Source organism: Oryzias latipes, chromosome 24 (assembly GCF_053564925.1).
Source record: "Oryzias latipes strain Hd-rR chromosome 24, Olatipes_Hd-rR_3.1".
Taxonomy (NCBI): Eukaryota; Metazoa; Chordata; class Actinopteri; order Beloniformes; family Adrianichthyidae; genus Oryzias; species Oryzias latipes.
In genome coordinates, this window is record NC_136260.1 from 14360681 (window position 1) to 14379568 (window position 18888).

At 40.5% G+C, this 18888-nt stretch overlaps 1 protein-coding gene, 1 long non-coding RNA gene and 1 pseudogene across 2 annotated transcripts in view; all 3 read right to left on the reverse strand.

Moving 5' to 3' along the window:
* Nucleotides 1-18888, reverse strand: part of LOC144990151 (uncharacterized) — a 70647-nt gene that overhangs the window by 7440 nt on the left and 44319 nt on the right. The window lies entirely within an intron of this gene.
* On the reverse strand, nucleotides 9172-10306 carry LOC101174479 (trace amine-associated receptor 1-like). Its single transcript, XM_023953177.2, has one exon. The coding sequence runs from the start codon at nucleotides 10259-10261 to the stop codon at nucleotides 9284-9286; it is 978 nt and encodes a 325-aa protein (XP_023808945.1). The 5' UTR covers nucleotides 10262-10306; the 3' UTR covers nucleotides 9172-9283.
* On the reverse strand, nucleotides 10985-17041 carry LOC110017689 (trace amine-associated receptor 1-like; annotated as a pseudogene).

Below are 18888 nucleotides of genomic sequence, written 5' to 3' on the forward strand. Positions count from 1 at the left end.
ATTATGACATAACGAGGGAATTGCCCACACTTGCCCATACAATAGCATGGAAGTCAATTGTCCAATGACTTACGAGCCCATGAAATGAATGGATTGTGTTTAAAAAAATGCTTTAGTTTTTCAAATATTTATGCAATCTTTTTGTTCAACCCATGGAATAAAAGCTGAAAGTCTGCACTTCAATGGCATCCGAGTTGTTTGATTTAAAATTCACTGTGGTAATGTACAGAAACAAAATGAGAAAGATTGCGTCTCTGTCCAAATACTTATGATATTCACTGTATGTCCAACGCAAGAGGCATTCAGCTCTCATCTGTTAAACAGTTCCACTTGATTTTATATGTACTTTTCCTGAGGTAATTTGTGTGAATTAATTCTTTGTTATTTTTGAGTTTTTCAGCTGTAGTTTCCTGAGGTGGCCTAAAGATGGTGCCAAACTGAGAAGCTTTAAAGAGGGTTCTACCACTACCTGGACTCCATGGGTAGTCCTGTTCTGTTTTTGTCAATGAGCTTTCACCTATGTTTTTGTGGAACTGAGTCTTATATGTCAAATGAACAAGTAGTGTTGATAAAAGAAAATTATCCAGAAATACTTTGCCATTGTTTTGCAATCCCTAATCAAATATGTACTTTTTTTTTGTAAGACTCACTTGTTGAAGTCCCTGCAGTGCTTCTAAGGCACAATAAAAGACAGCAGAAAATAGAACATTCTTTCTATGCACATTTCAAATTTTTTAAAAATGTCATAGATATATCAGCATGCACTTACATGCTCTTTTCAGACGCCCTGAAACAATCCTGCTGCTGGGAAGACCTACAATGGGCTTGTAATAACAGCATGTAGTTACGCAACTGTGGCCTGCCACCCATCTTTTTCCATCCTTTGTGTACACAAATGTTAAGCCATAGCACTTTTTTTTTATGTCGGCTGCGACACTGCGGTTAAAAAGTATTTGAGACTGAAGTCACACTAACACCCAAGACAAAGTTATGTAGAATTTTGTGTGCTTTTTACCAGAACATGGTCACAACTGTCACTGTAGAGCTTATGGAAAAACAAGAAGATTTTTCAATGGCTGATGAAGCCCAAATGTGAACTTAGGTTAAAAAAAGAGGCTCAAGACTCAAATTTTTAATCTGGTTTTTAGATGACTTTTGTAATTGCTTAATTCTTTTATTCTTTATCTATTTATTAATTTATCTATTTTCTTTACTTAATACATTTTTTACTTATAGAGGAACTATTATTATGTTTTTAATTTACTGTCCTGTTTTTATTGTATTCATGATATGTAAGGTTATGTTTTAATCATTTGATTTATTTTGTATTACCATTATTGTTATATCTTATTTTACTTTATTATTATTATTGCATTATTATTTATATATCTTTCCCAATCTTGGTCTGTGAGCGGCGATTAGTGAGCCACAAAAAAATCCTGTTCTGAATCTGTGGGCCATGATAGCCGCGAGACCTGAATGCAGCCTCCTACCACTTGGTGGCAGTGATGCGTTAGTCAGGTGTTGTACCACGAACCAATATGCAGTGAAGCTGAGTCAATAAAAAAAAAATTCTATGTCCGAATTCCCACCCTAATCCCTAGCTACTAAAAAGTTATATAGTGCAGGACTATGTAGTGCCCTGGATTTTAAAACCAATATTTACTACGTTTTTCTCCTTCTTTATGGCGAATATGACGTCATCGATTTCACGAAATAAAAATCTCATTAATATGAACATTTTGAGACAATCCTTTATGAATCCACTGTGTTCTGTGGTTAAAATGTGATATTTTATTTGAAAATCACATTTAAATACAGTTTTTTTGCAAAAATTGGTCAAACGCAATGCATTGTGGTCTATATTCACCAATCAAGTGAGCATTGATGCACAATGGTTTTTCAGGGAGACTTTTGGGGAATTTCTAGGGCATTCGATTTTGTAATTGTGGATTCGAACAGCGCATCTAAGTGCTATCCTAACAGTCTCAAAACCTTGCACGACAGTTTTGTTACAAGGCTTTTTAATGCCAGTTTGCCTGCTGTCATAAGTTTGATGTCTTTGTTCCCAGTGAGAGGGTGTAGCGGGGGAACGGGGCGGGCGAATCACAAACTGCTATTGCACCACGTCTTGCAATGTGCTGCAGTTTCCCGGGCAAACACTAGGAGAGCTGATTGATGGTAAGACGTACTAAAATGTTTTCTCTGTTAATAACGTTAACATTAATTAAGAGTGAGCCTTTCCCCAATTCGACCCACAATGGATTTGGTCGTGTCGAGGAGACACGCCCAAGTGTCTCATTAATAGGTAAACATGAAATGCGATATTTAGCATGTTAAAAAAACAGACTGTTGTTATTTGGAGATTTGGAGAGTTAACAAAAATTAAAACTACTAATTTGTCAAGTTCATCTGCTTTTTATAAGATAATATTTTAATTAGCACTATATTTAAATGTCATTTGTAGTTTATTTAATTTGAAAATTTCATTTTAAGTGTGCTTGTTATATTACCATAAAATTCTATTCATTAAAATGCCTCATAAATACTTTTGGAATTCTAATTTGTGTTAAGCATGACAACCCTGCTTTATCTGTTTAGTGTGAAAATAAACGTCTTTGAGATGATCACATTGTTGAATAATTTATTTATTAAATACAAATCAAACAAGACACACATCAATCTAAATTGACATTGACAAAGATGGCGCCGCTGGGTCAGGTGTGCTGCCGGTCTACTGCTCTGTTTGAATGTGAGTGTGAAAGGAAAGTCTTAACCCACAAGCTTGTCTACAAGAGAACCGAACTTTTGAGTCTGATGAAAAGCAAGGCTGGAATACGGCATAACATTCCAAAAGAGCTGAGAAGAAGATACAGAGGGACCCGTGCTGGGGCGAAGAGGAGAAAAAAGGCCATCGCCAAGAAAGAACGCAGCCGGAGATATAAACCACTAGTCCCGTCAGTGATCATGGGAAATGTAAATGCCTTGGCAAATAAGACAGATGAACTCCTTGGGTTGGTCGGTTGTCAAAGGATCTATCGAGAGTGCTGTCTGTTCATGCTAACAGAGACTTGGCTAACAGCCAACACACCCGACAACAACATGGAGCTTCCCGGCTTCTCTTTGGCGCGCGCTGACAGAGACACCGCGGCGTGCGGCAAAAGTAAAGGAGGCGGCCTCATAATATACATCAACAACAAGTGGTGCAACCCTGGACATTTCACTGTTAAAGAGATCGTCTGCTGCAGGGACTGTGAACTTTTAGCCGTTAGCATTCGGCCGTATTACTTACCACGGGAGTTTACGCATGTCCTGGCTGTCTGCGTTTACATCCCTCCCAGAGCGCACGCAGAAACAGCGATGGAGGTGGTTGTTAATACGGTCATGGAACTACAAGCACGGCACCCACAGGCACTTGTGGTCATCTCAGGGGACTTTAATCACGTCTCCCTGGATTCCCCGCTGTCATCTATGCAGCAATACATGAACTGCCCAACTCGCATTGACAGGACGATTGATTTGTTTTATTGCAACATCAAAGATGCCTATCAGGCCACACCCCTCCCCGCTCTCGGCAAATCAGATCATGTTTTGATCTCCTTACAGCCTACATACACACCTTTGGTGAGGAGACAGCCGGCAGTAAAACGGAGCATGAGGAGGTGGACACCTGAGGCGGAGGAGGAGCTCAGGGACTGTTTTGATAGCACTGACTGGAGCGTCCTGCTGGATCATTATGGGGAGGACATGGAGGGAGCATCTCAATGCATAACAGACTATTTGAACTTTTGTATGGAGAATGTTGTGCCCACAAAAACAGTTAATTGCTTCGCAAATAACAAACCCTGGATAACAAGGAAAGTGAGTGATTCTTAATAAAAAGAAGAGAGCTTTCAACAAAAAGGATCAGGAGGAAATGAAAAAGGTGCAGACAGAACTGAGGAGCTGCTTGAAGGAGGCAAAAAATACCTACAAGGACAGGGTGGAGAGGAAACTGGAGAAAAACAACATCAGGGAAGTCTGGGAAGGCATGAAAACCATCACAGGGTGCAAAAAGGCGACAAAAGTAGTGGGGGAAAGTGTAGAAAAAGCCAATGAGCTGAATACCTTTTTTAATAGGTTTGACATTTCACCCCCCACTCCCCCCACTTCCAATACCAGCCCGGTCCACGCTACACCCATCAGAGTGCCCTTCCCACTGCATGTCCTTACCCCTCAGCCAGAGGAGGGCCCAGCTGCTCAGGCTGCTGCTTCATCATTAATCAGCCATGATCTCTCTCTTCCCATGTCCTCTACATGTGATCCGCACCCTCCACCTGCAGGATGTACCCCCCACCGCATCACAGAGCATCAGGTGAGGAGGGAACTGCAGAGACTGAACACCAGGAAAGCAGCAGGTCAAGACAGAGTGTGTCCCAGGCTGTTGAAAACGTGTGCAAATGAGCTTGGGTCTCCTCTTCAGCACCTTTTCAACCTTAGCCTAAATGTAGGACATGTTCCATCCCTCTGGAAGACCTCGTGCATTGTTCCTCTCCCCAAGGTCAAGCACCCGAGGGAAAAGAAGGACTATCGGCCTGTAGCACTGACCTCACATGTGATGAAGACCTTTAAAAGGTTAGTGCTTCAGCAGCTGAAGCCACAGGTGCAGCACGTCCAGGATCCACTGCAGTTTGCATACAGGGAGAGAGTAGGGGTGGAGGACGCAATCCTCTACTTGCTACACCGCACCTATTCTCACCTGGATGAAGGAGGTGGCGCTGTGAGAATGCTTTTCTTTGATTTCTCCTGTGCCTTTAACATCACCCATCCTCCCCTGCTGCAGGAGAAGCTCACCAGGATGACTGTGCAACCATTCTTGGTGTCCTGGGTCATGGACTATCTGACCAACAGGCAGCAATATGTCCGCATGGGGGGGTCTGTCTCCAGTACCCTCAGCTGCAGTTTAGGGGCACCACAGGGGACTGTGCTGTCTCCTCTTCTTTTCACGCTGTATACGTCCGGCTTCCGCTACAACACCTCAACCTGCCACATGCAGAAGTTTTCGGACGATACAGCTATTGTAGCTTACATCAAAGGAGAAGAGGAGGGGGAGTACAGGCGGCTGGTGGAGGACTTTGTGGCCTGGTGCGGGGAGAATAAGCTGCAGCTGAACATCCAGAAGACCAAGGAGATGGTTCTGGATTTCAGAAGGAAAGCCCGAATTCCTCAGCCCATGCACATAGAGGGAGTAAGTGTGGAGATGGTACAGACTTACAAGTACCTGGGGGTTGTGTTGGATCACAAGCTGGACTGGACTACCAACACGGACCAGCTTTACAAGAAGACCCAATCCAGGCTGTACTTTCTCCGGAGGCTGCGCTCTTTTAACATCTGCACTAAACTGCTCCACATGTTTTATCAGTCAGTGGTGAAAAGTGCTCTCCTCTATGCTGCTGTGTGCTGGTGCAATACCAGCAAGAAGAACGTCTGCAGGCTCAATAAGATCATCAAGAGGGCGAGCTCTGTGGTGGGACTGAAGCTGGATCTTGTGGAGGATGTGGCAGAACAAAAAACACTGACCAGGTTCAGGGCCATCATGAGGAATATCTCACATCCCCTACATGAGGCCTTCACCAGCAGGAGGAGCACTTTCAGCAACAGACTGCTGTCCCAGCGCTGCTCCACGGAAAGACTGAAGCAATAGTTTGTTCCTCGTGCCATCAGGCAATACAATTCTCTGGCAGGGCATCTTAGAAGCAATTTCTTGTAACTCTTGTTTTTATTTATTTATTTTATTTCATTTTCTTACCCACTGATTTTAAATTGTTGATCTTTTTATCTATTAATCTTTTTAGTCTATTGCTATTTTTACTATTTTTATCGTTTTTAATATGTGTATGTGTTTTATGAGTGTGAGCAGATGGCCATTTTTAAATTTCCTCAGGGATTATTAAAGACCTTTTCTGATTTCTTCTTTCTTTCTGACATGTTAATATTTGAATGGGCCTAAAGTCAAAAAAGTTAAAAACCGCTGCAGTAGTTCATAAGATGATCAGAAGTAGGACTTCAAAGCAGATGTTACATCAGTGTTCCTGTTAAACCATATTATTCTCACAAATGCACCCTAGATCTCCACCTGGTTTCCTCGTTTCTTCTTTTTAGTTTTACTGTGGCCTGTCAACTTTATTTCTCTGTAGTTTTCATTACTATTCAGATCTCTCTTGTTATAAATCTGACCTACATCGCAAAAACCCAGACCGAAATAATAGATTTCGAATGGTTTGACCAACTCAACATGACCCGAACACTGGCAGATAATGTGAGGAGAAATTAAAGGAAGAAACTTACACAAGTTTTGGTCAGGGACATTGCAAAGGCTCATACATAAAATTATTTAAGAAGATCAAAATTATGATACAGCCAAAGATAAACTCTTTTTTGGTCCTTCTGGTCCTTTTTTGACCGAGCCCTTCTTAGATATAGCAATAAACACTGGGTACATGTTTCAGAATAAATGCGTTTAAAGGATTTACATTGTAACCATAATTATAATTGGCTGACTGAAATTGTGGTGTGCAATAATGGGACAAAAAACTGCGATAATCAATCATGAGTCACTTTTCAAACTGAAGTGCCTAGCTACAAGCAAATTAATGCTGCTTAGGTTTTGACACAAACCAGGCAACAAGGAAGTGGTTTTCCATTCCAGGAATTATTTATTTTTTCCACATTGAGTAATGATCACCAGACAAAAATATGAGTGTGAAAAGACGTCAGACATAAGTGTACAGCAGGGGTCCAGGCTCTTGTGAGCCCTCAAACTAGAGACAATGTCAGGTAATAATGTATGATACTGTTCTGTACAATATGGTAGGAAATCAGGTTTGAGCTGCTCACTAAACATTGATTTTTGAAGGAAACATGGGACATTGAGTCCAAATGAATTAGTAAGATGTAAGGGGGAATTACAGTTGTCTTCACTGCCGCATTCACCAGGTATAAAATGAAAACAGTTCAGCTAATAAGGAAGGAATATGATTCATGATTCAGATGTGTCAGGACTCAAGAATGGCATCTTCACCGAAAGAAATGAAAGAACTTGAGCTGAGAATTAAAAAAAAGTACAGCTTTTGACACATCTCAAACTGTTGGAAAATCATGGGGGATCTTGATGTGAAGCTGGTTTTGTTTTGCAAACCCACATCTGTAACTGAAAGCAAACCGAGATGCACAAGTGGATAAAAAAGATTGTATCCCGTACTTAAAAATAAATAAACAGAAAGTAACAGGGAAAAAAATAAATCTTACTCAAAATCAATCAATAGATGCTTGTCTTTGATCAGCAAAATTAATTTAAACACAAACTACGCCTGAACACAATTTATGAGGCCTTTTTCCTTCAAATGTAAGCATGTTGTAGCACAACCTTTAGTCAGTAACTTTGAACAAAGGATTTCTCTCACAGTCAGTGAGACCTTTACAACTTTCAGCGGGTGTTCAGGTACACGCCTTGTGTTCAGGTTTGAAAGCTTTCTCCTCGAGGCAGTATGGTTTTGCTCCCACAGATATTTTGTTACGTATCAATTGGTTTGAACAGTCGTTGTCTGCAAATGTGATGTCGTTTTCCTGAGACTTGCCCTAAATCATCAACATGGAACTGAAAAATTGGATAGCAACTATAAGGCTTGTCAAGCCTTTAAAGTGTGGCATATAAATACAACTATATAAAATGAAAGTACCAGCATTAGAGAGATAGTTGCCGCATGTCATGCAGGTCAAAGTGGGCCACGTGGCATTTAACTGTATGTTAAAAGCAGCTTTCTTTTTCTTTAAAGGTATACGCTCTTTTATTCTAAAGTAAAGAAACGTTCCAAAGACATTTGTGTTTTGTTGACTTTGCTAGCTTTTTTTTTATTTTTACTTTGTTTTATTAGCAGTACTGTATTTTGTGTTATCGAATGGAGCGACCCCTTTAAGAAAGTACCGGATAGAAGTAAGACGCGATTGGGCAACATCTTAACACGCATCAACAGATAATAAGTCAGATGTTAAGGAGAGAATTCAGTCAATTTCCAAAAATAAGAAATTGCTTGGAGTCAGATAAAAATAAAGCTAATATAATGTGAGTTCTTTTAAAATACAGGCTTGTGTCAGAAGGGCAACTGGCATAAAAATCTCTGCCAGACGTGTGCAAATCAGTGCGAGCCAATTCAATTCAATGACCCCTGAAGGGATATGCAAAAAGGTGAACCACCACCTTTTTCAAGTTTAGATTTGGTTTTTCAATGAATTTAAACTGATATTGATTTGTGGCCATTCAAAAGATTCATCCTTTGCTAAACAACAGTACAATATTTTAAATGTGTGTTGCTTTTGCTGTGTGTTACAGACACAGGCATCCCTCCATGCAGGCCTAAGGAAAGAGCTAAGACAGTGAACCTGTCTCACTTTTAATAAATCCATCCTGCTTTTAAAATTCTCCTCAAATTAATCACTTCATCACTAACAATTATTTTAGCCCACTTGTGTTTATATACCTGTTTCAATGCTGCTTTCTACTTATAACTAATTTTATCGGCTCAATTTCTGCAAATTCTGTAGTGTTTTTCTAAACTACAAAAAATGTACAATTGCGCAACTCAATTAAAAAAATGTTTTTAAAAAATATGAGCATATTTTTTTCATTTGAAACTTTTATTACAAAGGTTGTATGATTGCAACATTTCACTAAAAGCATTGAATAGTTCTCTTCTTAGTCCCCTTAAATGTCATCAACTTCAAGTCACAAATGTGTTAAATGTAACATAAATATCAAAAGAATACAGTGTTTTTCAGTTTTCAATTGTCTTCAAATCAGCCCATTAAAAAAAGTAGGATTATCTTAACTTTGTTTGATTTTTTGATTTCTTAGTCTTTTGAAAACCTTTTATTAAATGAAACATTGTGTTGTTCAAAATTTGTGTTCTGCTCCATCACATACAAATCACACAGCTAGTTTCAGCTTCTGGTTCCTGATGTGGAAAAAAATCAACAATTGTTACACTGTTCTTACACTGTTGCTACATGTTTGTTTTCCAAAAAAAAAAAAGACAGTTCAATTTAATTACTCAACTTATTAGTATATTTAAAAAAATCTAAAGCTCTCAACCGTCCGGATTTAACTAAATCTAAAGCAGTTGTTTGCTTTTGTTACCTACTATCTACCTTTTTCATTTAGGCTGCATTTGTATATAAATTCAGATATTTTATACTTAGTGTTTAATGCAGTTGCCATCACATGTTTCCATTAAAACTGATAGTCAGTTCAGTTTAAATGAGCAAAATTTTTTTGTAATATTTTTCCAGAGACAATCATTTTAAAGGCTGACCTGAACCATCTGTAATAAAAAGCATAAATGAATGGATTCAGGGTTGAGTTTGATAAGGCGAGCCAGGACATGGCTTCAATCACAGGGACAGGGATTGGACTGCTGGTGAAAGGCAAGAATGTGATGCACAGAAAAAAAGGAGTCCAGCAGCAGAGAAAAACTCCCAGAACAGTAGCCAGAGTTTTGGTGGATTTTCTCTCCATCTTGCTAACAGCTGCTGCACACTTTGCTGCCATCTGGATGCTGCGAGCCTGTCGCTGAGCAACAAGGAAGATCTTCAGATAAATACACAACATTATGATCACCGGGAAGTAAAAGGACAAAACAGTCCCAGTGATATTCACAATGAAAACATTAATCAAGCAGTAATCTTCACATCGAGAGTTGTTGAACCCGGCAATTATCACTCCTATCCCGACAAGCACTGAAACCCCCCAGCTCACCACGATCATGACAACAACAACACGCTGGTTGATTTTAGTTTTGTACATCAGCGGCTGACACACAGCAAAGTATCTGTCAACAGAAATGCAGCACAGATTCATGATGGAGCAGGTGCTGAGCGTGACATCGAAACTGTCCCGTACCTTACACAGCAAACCATCATAAAACAAACAGGAGCTGAGAGAGAACGCCATGCTGAGAGGAAAAACTACAATCCCAACCAGCAGGTCAGCCACAGCCAGAGACAGGATGAGAGAGTGAGTGGGAGTGTGCAGCTGCTTGAAGTAAGCAATTGAAATGATCACAAGGAGGTTCCCACAAACTGTGATAACTGACAACAGAGCAAGAAAGAAATATAAAATCACGCAAATGACAGATGGACTTGAGGTTAGTTTGTTGCTGAAGTGATCAAACTCGTAGCATAAGTCAGTCACAGAATATGTGATGTTGAGAGCCTTATCTTTCACCATTCTTAAATTATCTTATATTTCAGAGCAAAAAAAGTAATAAATATTAAAAAATATTAAATAGAAAGTCAAGTTGTTAAGGAAAATTTCAGGTTAACACAGTCAGAGCAGTGCTGAAAGCCCTCCAAGCTATATGTACATCTGAGCAGAATCTTAATGACCAGCAGATGAGCAATCGTCATATCTGCCATCCAATGAGGTTAAAAAGCAGGAATGATGTAATGGTAAGAACTGCCCTGAACTAAAAACACACATGCTAAGATTTTAAGATATATTTATTTTAACCTTTCAAGAATTTTGTATTTTCCATCTTATTACTTCAAATTTAGAGATGATTGTTAGGTTGCCTCTACACCAGGGGTGCCAAAACTTTTTACAGAGAGGGCAAGATTTGATGAAATGAAAATGTGTGAGGGCAAAACATGCATTCTTTGAACCCTTATATTATAATGTAATTTAACCATTTAAAATTCAATTGTTTGCAATGACAGACTTTTCATTTCTTTCATTTGTTCATATATAAACGAGTCAAAATGTCAAAATTACCGAAGACCAGAATAAAAAGAAAAAAACAAAAGTATGTCTGGAAAAAAATAATTTGATCAACGTTAAATTTGGGTTCACGTGGAAAGGTACATTTTTTTCACAATGAAATGCTAACTGTAAACTTCTACAGTTAAATCATGTTAACAGTAAAATCCCACTGACACGCCTTCTTTTGAGGAATTACAGAATGAGGACTTTGGGGTGAGGCTGTCTATCACACAAGCTGGAGTCACTGAGGTAGTCAATGAGCTCCTCAGCGGCAAGGCTCCGGGAGTGGGCAAAGTCCATCCTGAGTACCTCAAGTCTCTGGATGCTGTGGGAGTGTCTTGGATGACACGTCCTTGCAGCGTCGCGTGGCAGTCGGTAACTGTACCACTGGATTGGCAGACAATCCGGTCCCCCATTTTAAGAATGGGGACCGGAGGGTGTGTTCCAACTACTGGGGAATCACACTCCTCAGCCTCCCTGGGAAAGTCTATGTCAGGGTACTGGAGAGAAGAGTCCGTCCGATATTTGAACCTCAGATCCAGGAACAACAGTGCGGTTTCTGTCCTGGTTGTGGAACAGTGGACCCGCTCTAAACCCTCTTTAGGGTGCTCGAGGGTTTGTGGGAGTTTGCTCATCCAGTCCGGGGAGCCTTACTGAGGGCTGTCCGGTCTCTGTACGACCGGAGCAAGAGCTTGGTTCGCATAGCCGGCAGTAAGTCAGACTTGTTCCCGGAGCATGTTGGACTCTGGCAGGGCTGCCCTTTATCACCAGTTCTGTTCATAGTTTTTATGGACAGAATTTCTAGGCAGAGCCAGGGGCCTGAGGACGTCTGGTTTGGGGGCCACAGGACTTCCTCTCTGCTCTTTGCAGATGATGTTGTCCTGTTGGCTTCATCAAGCGGGGACCTCCTGCATGCATTGGGGCAGTTTGCGACTGAGTGTGAAGCGGCTGGGATGAGGGTCAGCTCAGATAAATCTGAGGCCATGGTTCTCGACCGGAGATGGGTAGTTTACCATCTCTCGGTGGGTGGAGTATCCCTGTCCCAGGTGGAGGAGTCTAATTATCTTGGAGTCTTGTTCAAGAGTGAGGGAAGACCAGAGCGTGAGATTGACAGGCAGATCGGAGCAGCGTCCATAGTTATGCGGTCGCTGTATCGGTCCGTTGTGGTGAACAGGGAACTGAGCCAAAAAGCAAATCTCTCAATTTACCGGTTGATCTTCGTTCCAATACTCACCTATTGTCATGAGCTCTGGGTCATGACCAAAAGAACGAGGTCCCGAATACAACTGGCTGAAATGAGCTTCCTTCGTAGGGTGGCTGGGCGTTCCCTTAGAGATAGGGTGAGAAACTCGGTCAGAGAGCTCGGAGTAGAACCGCTTCTCCTCCATATCGAAAGGAGCCCACTCAGGTGGCATCTAGTTCAGATGCCTCCTGGTCGCCTCCCAGGGGAGGTGTTCCAGGCATGTCCCACTAGGCGGAGGCCACGGGGAAGACCCAGGACACGCTGCATAGACTACGTCTCTTGGCTTGCCCGGGAACGCCTTGGGGTCCCCAGAGGAGCTGGAGTAAGTGGCCGGGATGAGGGAAGTCTGGGCATCTTTGCTTAGACTGCTACCCCCGCAACCCGGATAAGCGGAGGAAGATGGATGGATGGAGTATTATAAGCCTGCACCTTCATACTACTCAGTTTTACCCTCTTAGACTATGTCCTATTTTATCATGATTCCTGTTTCTTTGTTTGTTTGTTTTTTGCTACTTGTCATACATAATGCATTTGTAATTTACTTACTTTCACTTTAGTTCACCTCTGCACTTACGTTCACCCTTAGGTAGTGAAAGAATTTTATATTTTTGTGGTCCTCATTTCTCCTTAGCTTGTATCTTATCTTTATTTCATTGAAGGTTTACTGTGTGTGGTTCCTTTGAATTTCAAAGGGACTTCCTGAAAATTGCATATGTAAAGAGGTTTTGATGCTGCAGCTTCGAACTCATCCCCTTCAGGCGAAAACGGTCTTTGATCTTCTGAGGCCATTTGGTTGTAGGTCTGACTTGGATCATAAATCAATCATCTCTGAGACTGATTCCATCCCTGGGAACCGCCACAGGCATCTGCTCACGTGTGGGGAACAAAGGTGTATTGTCTACTGGATGCTAGAAAGATCCGGCCACATGTGGGGGACCACCTGGAGAGCCATTTGATTGCGGGACCATGTCAGTCTGGGAGGTGACTTCCGACGCGGGAAACGGATGCTGACTCCTAACATGGACTGACAGAAGTAGGCAGGCTCCCTGCCAGCCAATCCGAGCGTCCAGAGGAGGAGTCTGGACGCCATGCTGTGTTACGAAGGAGGAGGCTGAAACCGACATGATAAAACAGCTGGACGGAGAAGCTTCTTTTGTTCCCAACAGGCTGACACGTTAAGACGTTTGTAATTTGGCGCTGTGCAAGCTCTGAAACTCTGAATCCGGATATCTGTTATATTTTGTTTTACTCTGTTTTTAGAAATATTGTTAGGGAAATAAATTTGTTAATCTTTAATCCGGCCGAGTCCCGTGGTTTCTCCTTCTCGACTTTTTTGAACATGCAACAAGGAAAGTAATCTCAAAGCGACAGATTATTTCCTACAGTAGGGATGAGTATCGTTAAGATTTTATCAATACTACTTCTCTTAATGATACTGCTTATCAATCCAGTACTCTTATTAGTATTCTTATTGATACTTTTCTGTGTTAAAACATGGAGGGAGACGACAAACTATGTACATGAAAAATATTTTTGGACCACAATATATTATTTTACCGTCCTTTGCAACACTAAAATAAAATTATCAATAAATTCTAACGAATGCAATTGAGAACCAAAATACAGAGTACTGTAGGGCTGGGTAATAAAGTGCTTTAATCAAATAATTCGAATTTGTTTTTATAGATTATTTATTTTTGGGAAAATCGAGTATTTATTTTCCCAGCTCTTTGCTCTCTTGCGCTTCTGTTGTTCAGAGTGAAGCCAGTCTGCCGGTCTTTCGCATAGTGCAGATGTAAAAACATCAGCAAGCAAAGAGGAGCTACTTCAGCGAGGCTGAGAAAATAAAATCACTAGCGCATGTGTGGCTAGAAGCACTCCCACCCCTGTTACTTCTGCTAGTTCCCTCTGTGTAGCTTTTAGTTTAAGCTGATGAAGCAGCAGAATGTGATGATTTTAACAGGATCCAGCAAGAATTGGAGGATAAACCTGTTGGACTTACAACAGCAACAGAACAGAAAGCTTATTAGAAGTGTTGATTTAAAGACAGCTGTGTCGTTTGTCACTGATGCTACGATGCTAAATGCTATGTTGCTATCATGCTATGATGCTAAATGTTGTGCTAACTAGCTGTTCCTTGTGTCCTCTACGGAGCGCTCACAGACCCGTTTAAAGTCAGACACAGAGCTTACTTTAAGACGTGGTGGACAAATGCAACAAAATGACTTCATTGAACATTTATAAAAATTTTATTTTGTAAATACATTAAGAGGCACTTTGTGTGAAACTTTATGAGAAGTGCCTTGGTAACATTACAGAGGCCGACGTTGAGCTGGAAAAAGCCCCCCTTGTGAAACTGCATCTTTACAGTCAATAGCAAGAATCCAAAAAATGATCATGCTTTTAGGCTGTTATAATTTCATTTAAAAGATTAATCACCTGGAGACAGAATTAGAATAAAGGTGCATTTTTTGCCAATTTGCTTACCTTTCCAGCTGGTTCAAACTACAGGTGACTGAAAGAAACCCTCTTCTCATGGGAGCGTTTTTTAACAGGACAACAGAAACAACTTCTTTGTGATTGAAAATCAAAAATTTCATAGACAGTGTGAATACGGCAAAAAACAGAGAGCAAAACACTGATTAAAAATCAATACAGGAGTTCCTTAGAAAAACTGTTGTTTCTATCTGAAACAAAGTAGTACACGTCATGTCGTAGTGATGGGTCGGTCGCGGCTCTTTAATAAACGACAAGAAACTTTTTTTTAACTTTATTTCAACTTCTCTTTTTTCGACATATACAGTGTTCCTCCTTTTGTTCCCATTTTTCTTTGATCAACAACATCAATTTAAACACAAACAAAGCCTGAACACAATTTATGAGGCCTTTTTCCTTTAAATGTAAGCATGTTGTACCACAACCTTTAGAGTCAGTAACTCTAAACAAACTATCAGCAGGTGTTTAGGTGCACGCCTTGTGTTCAGGTTTGAAAGCTTTCTCCTCAAAGCAGTCTATTTTTGCTTCCACAGATATTTAGTTTAATGCCAGTTGATTTGAACAGTCGTAGTCTGCAAATGTGATATAGTTTTCCAGAGCCTTGCCCTAAATCATCAACATGGAACTGAAAAACTAGATAGCAACTTAAGCCTTGTCAAGCCTTTAAAGTGTGGCATATAAACACAACTATATATATGAAAGTACCAGCATTAGAGAGATAGTTGCCGCATGTCATGCAGAACTTTAAGAAAGTACAGGATAGAAATAAGACGTGATTGAGGCAACATCTTAACATGCATCAACAGTGAATCTGTCAGATGTTGAGGAGAGAATCCAGTCGATTTACAAAAATAAGAAATTGTTTGGATTCAGATTTTTAAAAGATAGCTAATATAATCTCAGGAAGGCCATCTGGCATAAAGATCTCTGCCAAACAACCTGTGCGAATCAGTGAGAGGCCATTCAATGCAGTGACCCATATAAATGTCAAAGAAATGCAGTATTTTTTAGTTGGTAATTGTCTTCAAATCAGCCCATTAAAAAAAGTAAGAGAGGATTATCTTAACTTTCTTTGATTTTCTGATTTCTTTGTCTTTTGAAAACCTTTTATTAAATTAAACATTGTGTTGTTTGAAATTTGTGTTCTGCTCCATCACATACAAATCACAAAGCTAGTTTCAGCTTCTGGTTCCTGATGTGGATTTCAGAAAAAAAATCAACAACTGTCAGTTCTTACACTGTTGCTACATATTCGTTTTCCAAAAAAGAAAGTCAGTTCAATTTAATTACTCAACTTATTAATGTAAAATAATCTAAAGCTCTCAACCGTCCGGATTTAACTAAATCTAAAGCAGTTGTTTGCTTTTGTGTTGCTACCTACTATCTAACTTTTTCATTTAGGCTGCATTTGTATATAAATTCAGATATGTTTTACTTAGTGTTTAATGCAGTTGCCATCACATTTTTCCATTAAAACTGATTATCAGTTCAGTTTAAATGAGCAAAATTCTTTTGTAATATTTTTCCAGAGACAATCATTTTAAAGGCTGACCTGAACCATCTGTAATAAAAAGCATAAATGAATGGATTCAGGGTTGAGTTTGATAAGGCGAGCCAGGACATGGCTTCGATCACAGGAACAGGGATTGGACTGCTGGTAAAAGGCAAGAATGTGATGCACAGAAAGGAAGGAGTCCAGCAGCAGAGAAAAACTCCCAGAACAGTAGCCAGAGTTTTGGTGGATTTTCTCTCCATCTTGCTAACAGCTGCTGCACACTTTGCTGCTATCTGGATGCTGCGAGCCTGTCGCTGAGCAACAAGGAAAATCTTCAGATAAATACACAACATTATGATCACCGGGAAGTAAAAGGACAAAACAGGTCCAGTGATGCTTACAATGAAAACATTAATCAAGCAGTAATTCTCACATTGAGTGTTGTTGAACCCGGCAATTATCACTCCTATCCCGACAAGCACCGAAACCCCCCAGCTCACCACGATCATGACAACAACAACACGCTGGTTGATTTTAGTTCTGTACATCAGCGGCTGACACACAGCAAAGTATCTGTCAACAGAAATGCAGCACAGATTCATGATAGAGCAGGTGCTGAAGGTGATGTCAAAGCCTTGCCGTAGCTTACACAGCAAACCATCATAAAATAAACAGGAGCTGAGAGAGAACGCCATGCTGAGAGGGAAAACTACAATCCCAACCAGCAGGTCAGCCACAGCCAGAGACAGGATGAGAGAGTGAGTGGGAGTGTGCAGCTGCCTGAAGTAAGCAATTGAAATGATCACAAGGAGATTCCCAAAAACTGTGATAACTGACAACAGAGCAAGAAAGAAATATAAAATCACGCAAATGACAGAAGGACTTGAGGTTAGTTTGTTGCTGAAGTGATCAAACTCGTAGCATAAGTCAGTCACAGAATATGTGATGTTGAGAGCCTTATCTTTCACCATTCTTACATTATCCTGTATTTCAGAGCAAAAAAAGGTAATTAATACTAAAAATATTAAATAGAAAGTCAAGTTGTTAAGGAAAATGTCAGGTTAACACAGTAAGAGCAGCGCTTACAGCCCTCCAAGCTATATGTACATCTGAGCAGAATCTTAATGACCAGCAGATGAGCAATCGTCATATCTGCCATCCAATGAGGTTAAAAAGCAGGAATGATGTAATGGTAAGAACTGCCCTGAACTAAAAACACACATGCTAAGATTTTCAAATGTACGGTATTTATTTTAACCTTCCAAGAATTTTGTATTTTCCATCTTATTACTTCAAATTTAGAGATGATTGTTAGGTTGCCTCTATACCAGGGGTGCCAAAACTTTTTACATTCTTTGAACCCTTGTATTATAATGTAAATTAACCATTTAAAATTCAATTGTTTGCAATGGAAAGGTACATATTTCTCACAATTAGATGAAAACTGTAAACTTCTACAGTTAAATCATGCCAACAGTTAAAGAAAACAAAAAGCTATCTTATTTGATATCCTCTGAAGGACATGTAGCAACACGTTTACAAATGCTTATAACATTCCAATCCTAATCAAGAAATCGTGGTGCTTAAAAAGTGCAGACAGAGGCATATTATTCATTTCATAACAAGATCGTGGGGGCTGGTAGAAATTTGTATGCATGCTGCATTTGGTCCACAGGCCAGACTTTGGACATGCCTGCTTTACACAAATCCAATTTAAAAGTGGTCAAAAAATACTAATTATCATTATACATAAATCGGATTTGGCTTGCTTTCACATACAGTGCTCACAAAAGCAAATCAAAGACTTATGCATACTTAACTGCCTAGTAAGCCATTCACTTCCAAATCCTGTTCCTTTGGGAGCAGTATTGTCTGACCAGGACAGAAAACAAAACAGTGATAACGAAAATCAGGCAGTTGACCAAATACATGGATTTAATTAAAACTTATTATATAAACTATTATAACTGAACACCATGTTCGAGTAAAAGGGTGTCCATCAATACAAGTGGCATCAGGAAACCCTAGGCAGGAGGTCAATGATTTTGTAGTTGGCCTTGTGTCTTGGACACTCGGGTAAAGAGAGGGGCAGAGCTGTCCAGCATTCACTACCTGGTGGTGAGTTGGATTTGCTGGCCTTCCGTTAGGGAAGTCTTGAACGCCCACATCCGGGAGAACTTGGTTTGGGAGCCACAGGATTTCCTCTCTGCTCTTTGCAGATGATGTTGTCCTGTTGGCTTCATCGAGCCGGGACCTCCAGCGTGCATTGTGGCGGTTTGCGGCCGGGTGTGAAGCGGCTGGGATGAGGGTCAGTACCGCTAAACCTGAGGCCACGGTTCTCAACCGGAGAAAGGTAGTTTGACATATGTGTGTGGGTGGGTGGAGGAGTTTTAATAGCTTAGGGTCTTGTTCACGAGTGAGGGAAGACCTGAGCTTAAGATTGACAGGCAGATCGGAGCAGCATCCATAGCTGTGCAATTGCTGTATCGGTCCGTTGTGGGGAAGAGGGAGCTGAGCCAAAAAGCAAAGCTCTAAATTTACCGGTCGATCTTCGTTCCAATACACAACTATGGTCATGAGTTCTGGGTCCTGACTGAAAGAACGAGGTCCCGAATATAAGCGGCTGAAATGAGCTTCCTCCATAGGGTGGCTGGGCATAGGGTGACAGTAATCTAAGCTTGATGAGCTGGAATGTCAAGGGCCTTAACAACGCTGTTAAAAGGAGGAAAATATTATCATTTATTAAATCTAAAAAATGCAACATTGCAACATTGTTTTTATCCAAGAGACACATGTGTCCCCTAAGGAATCACAAAAACTTTGTACTGGTTGGGTGGGCTTTGTGGGTACAAACAGTGGGAG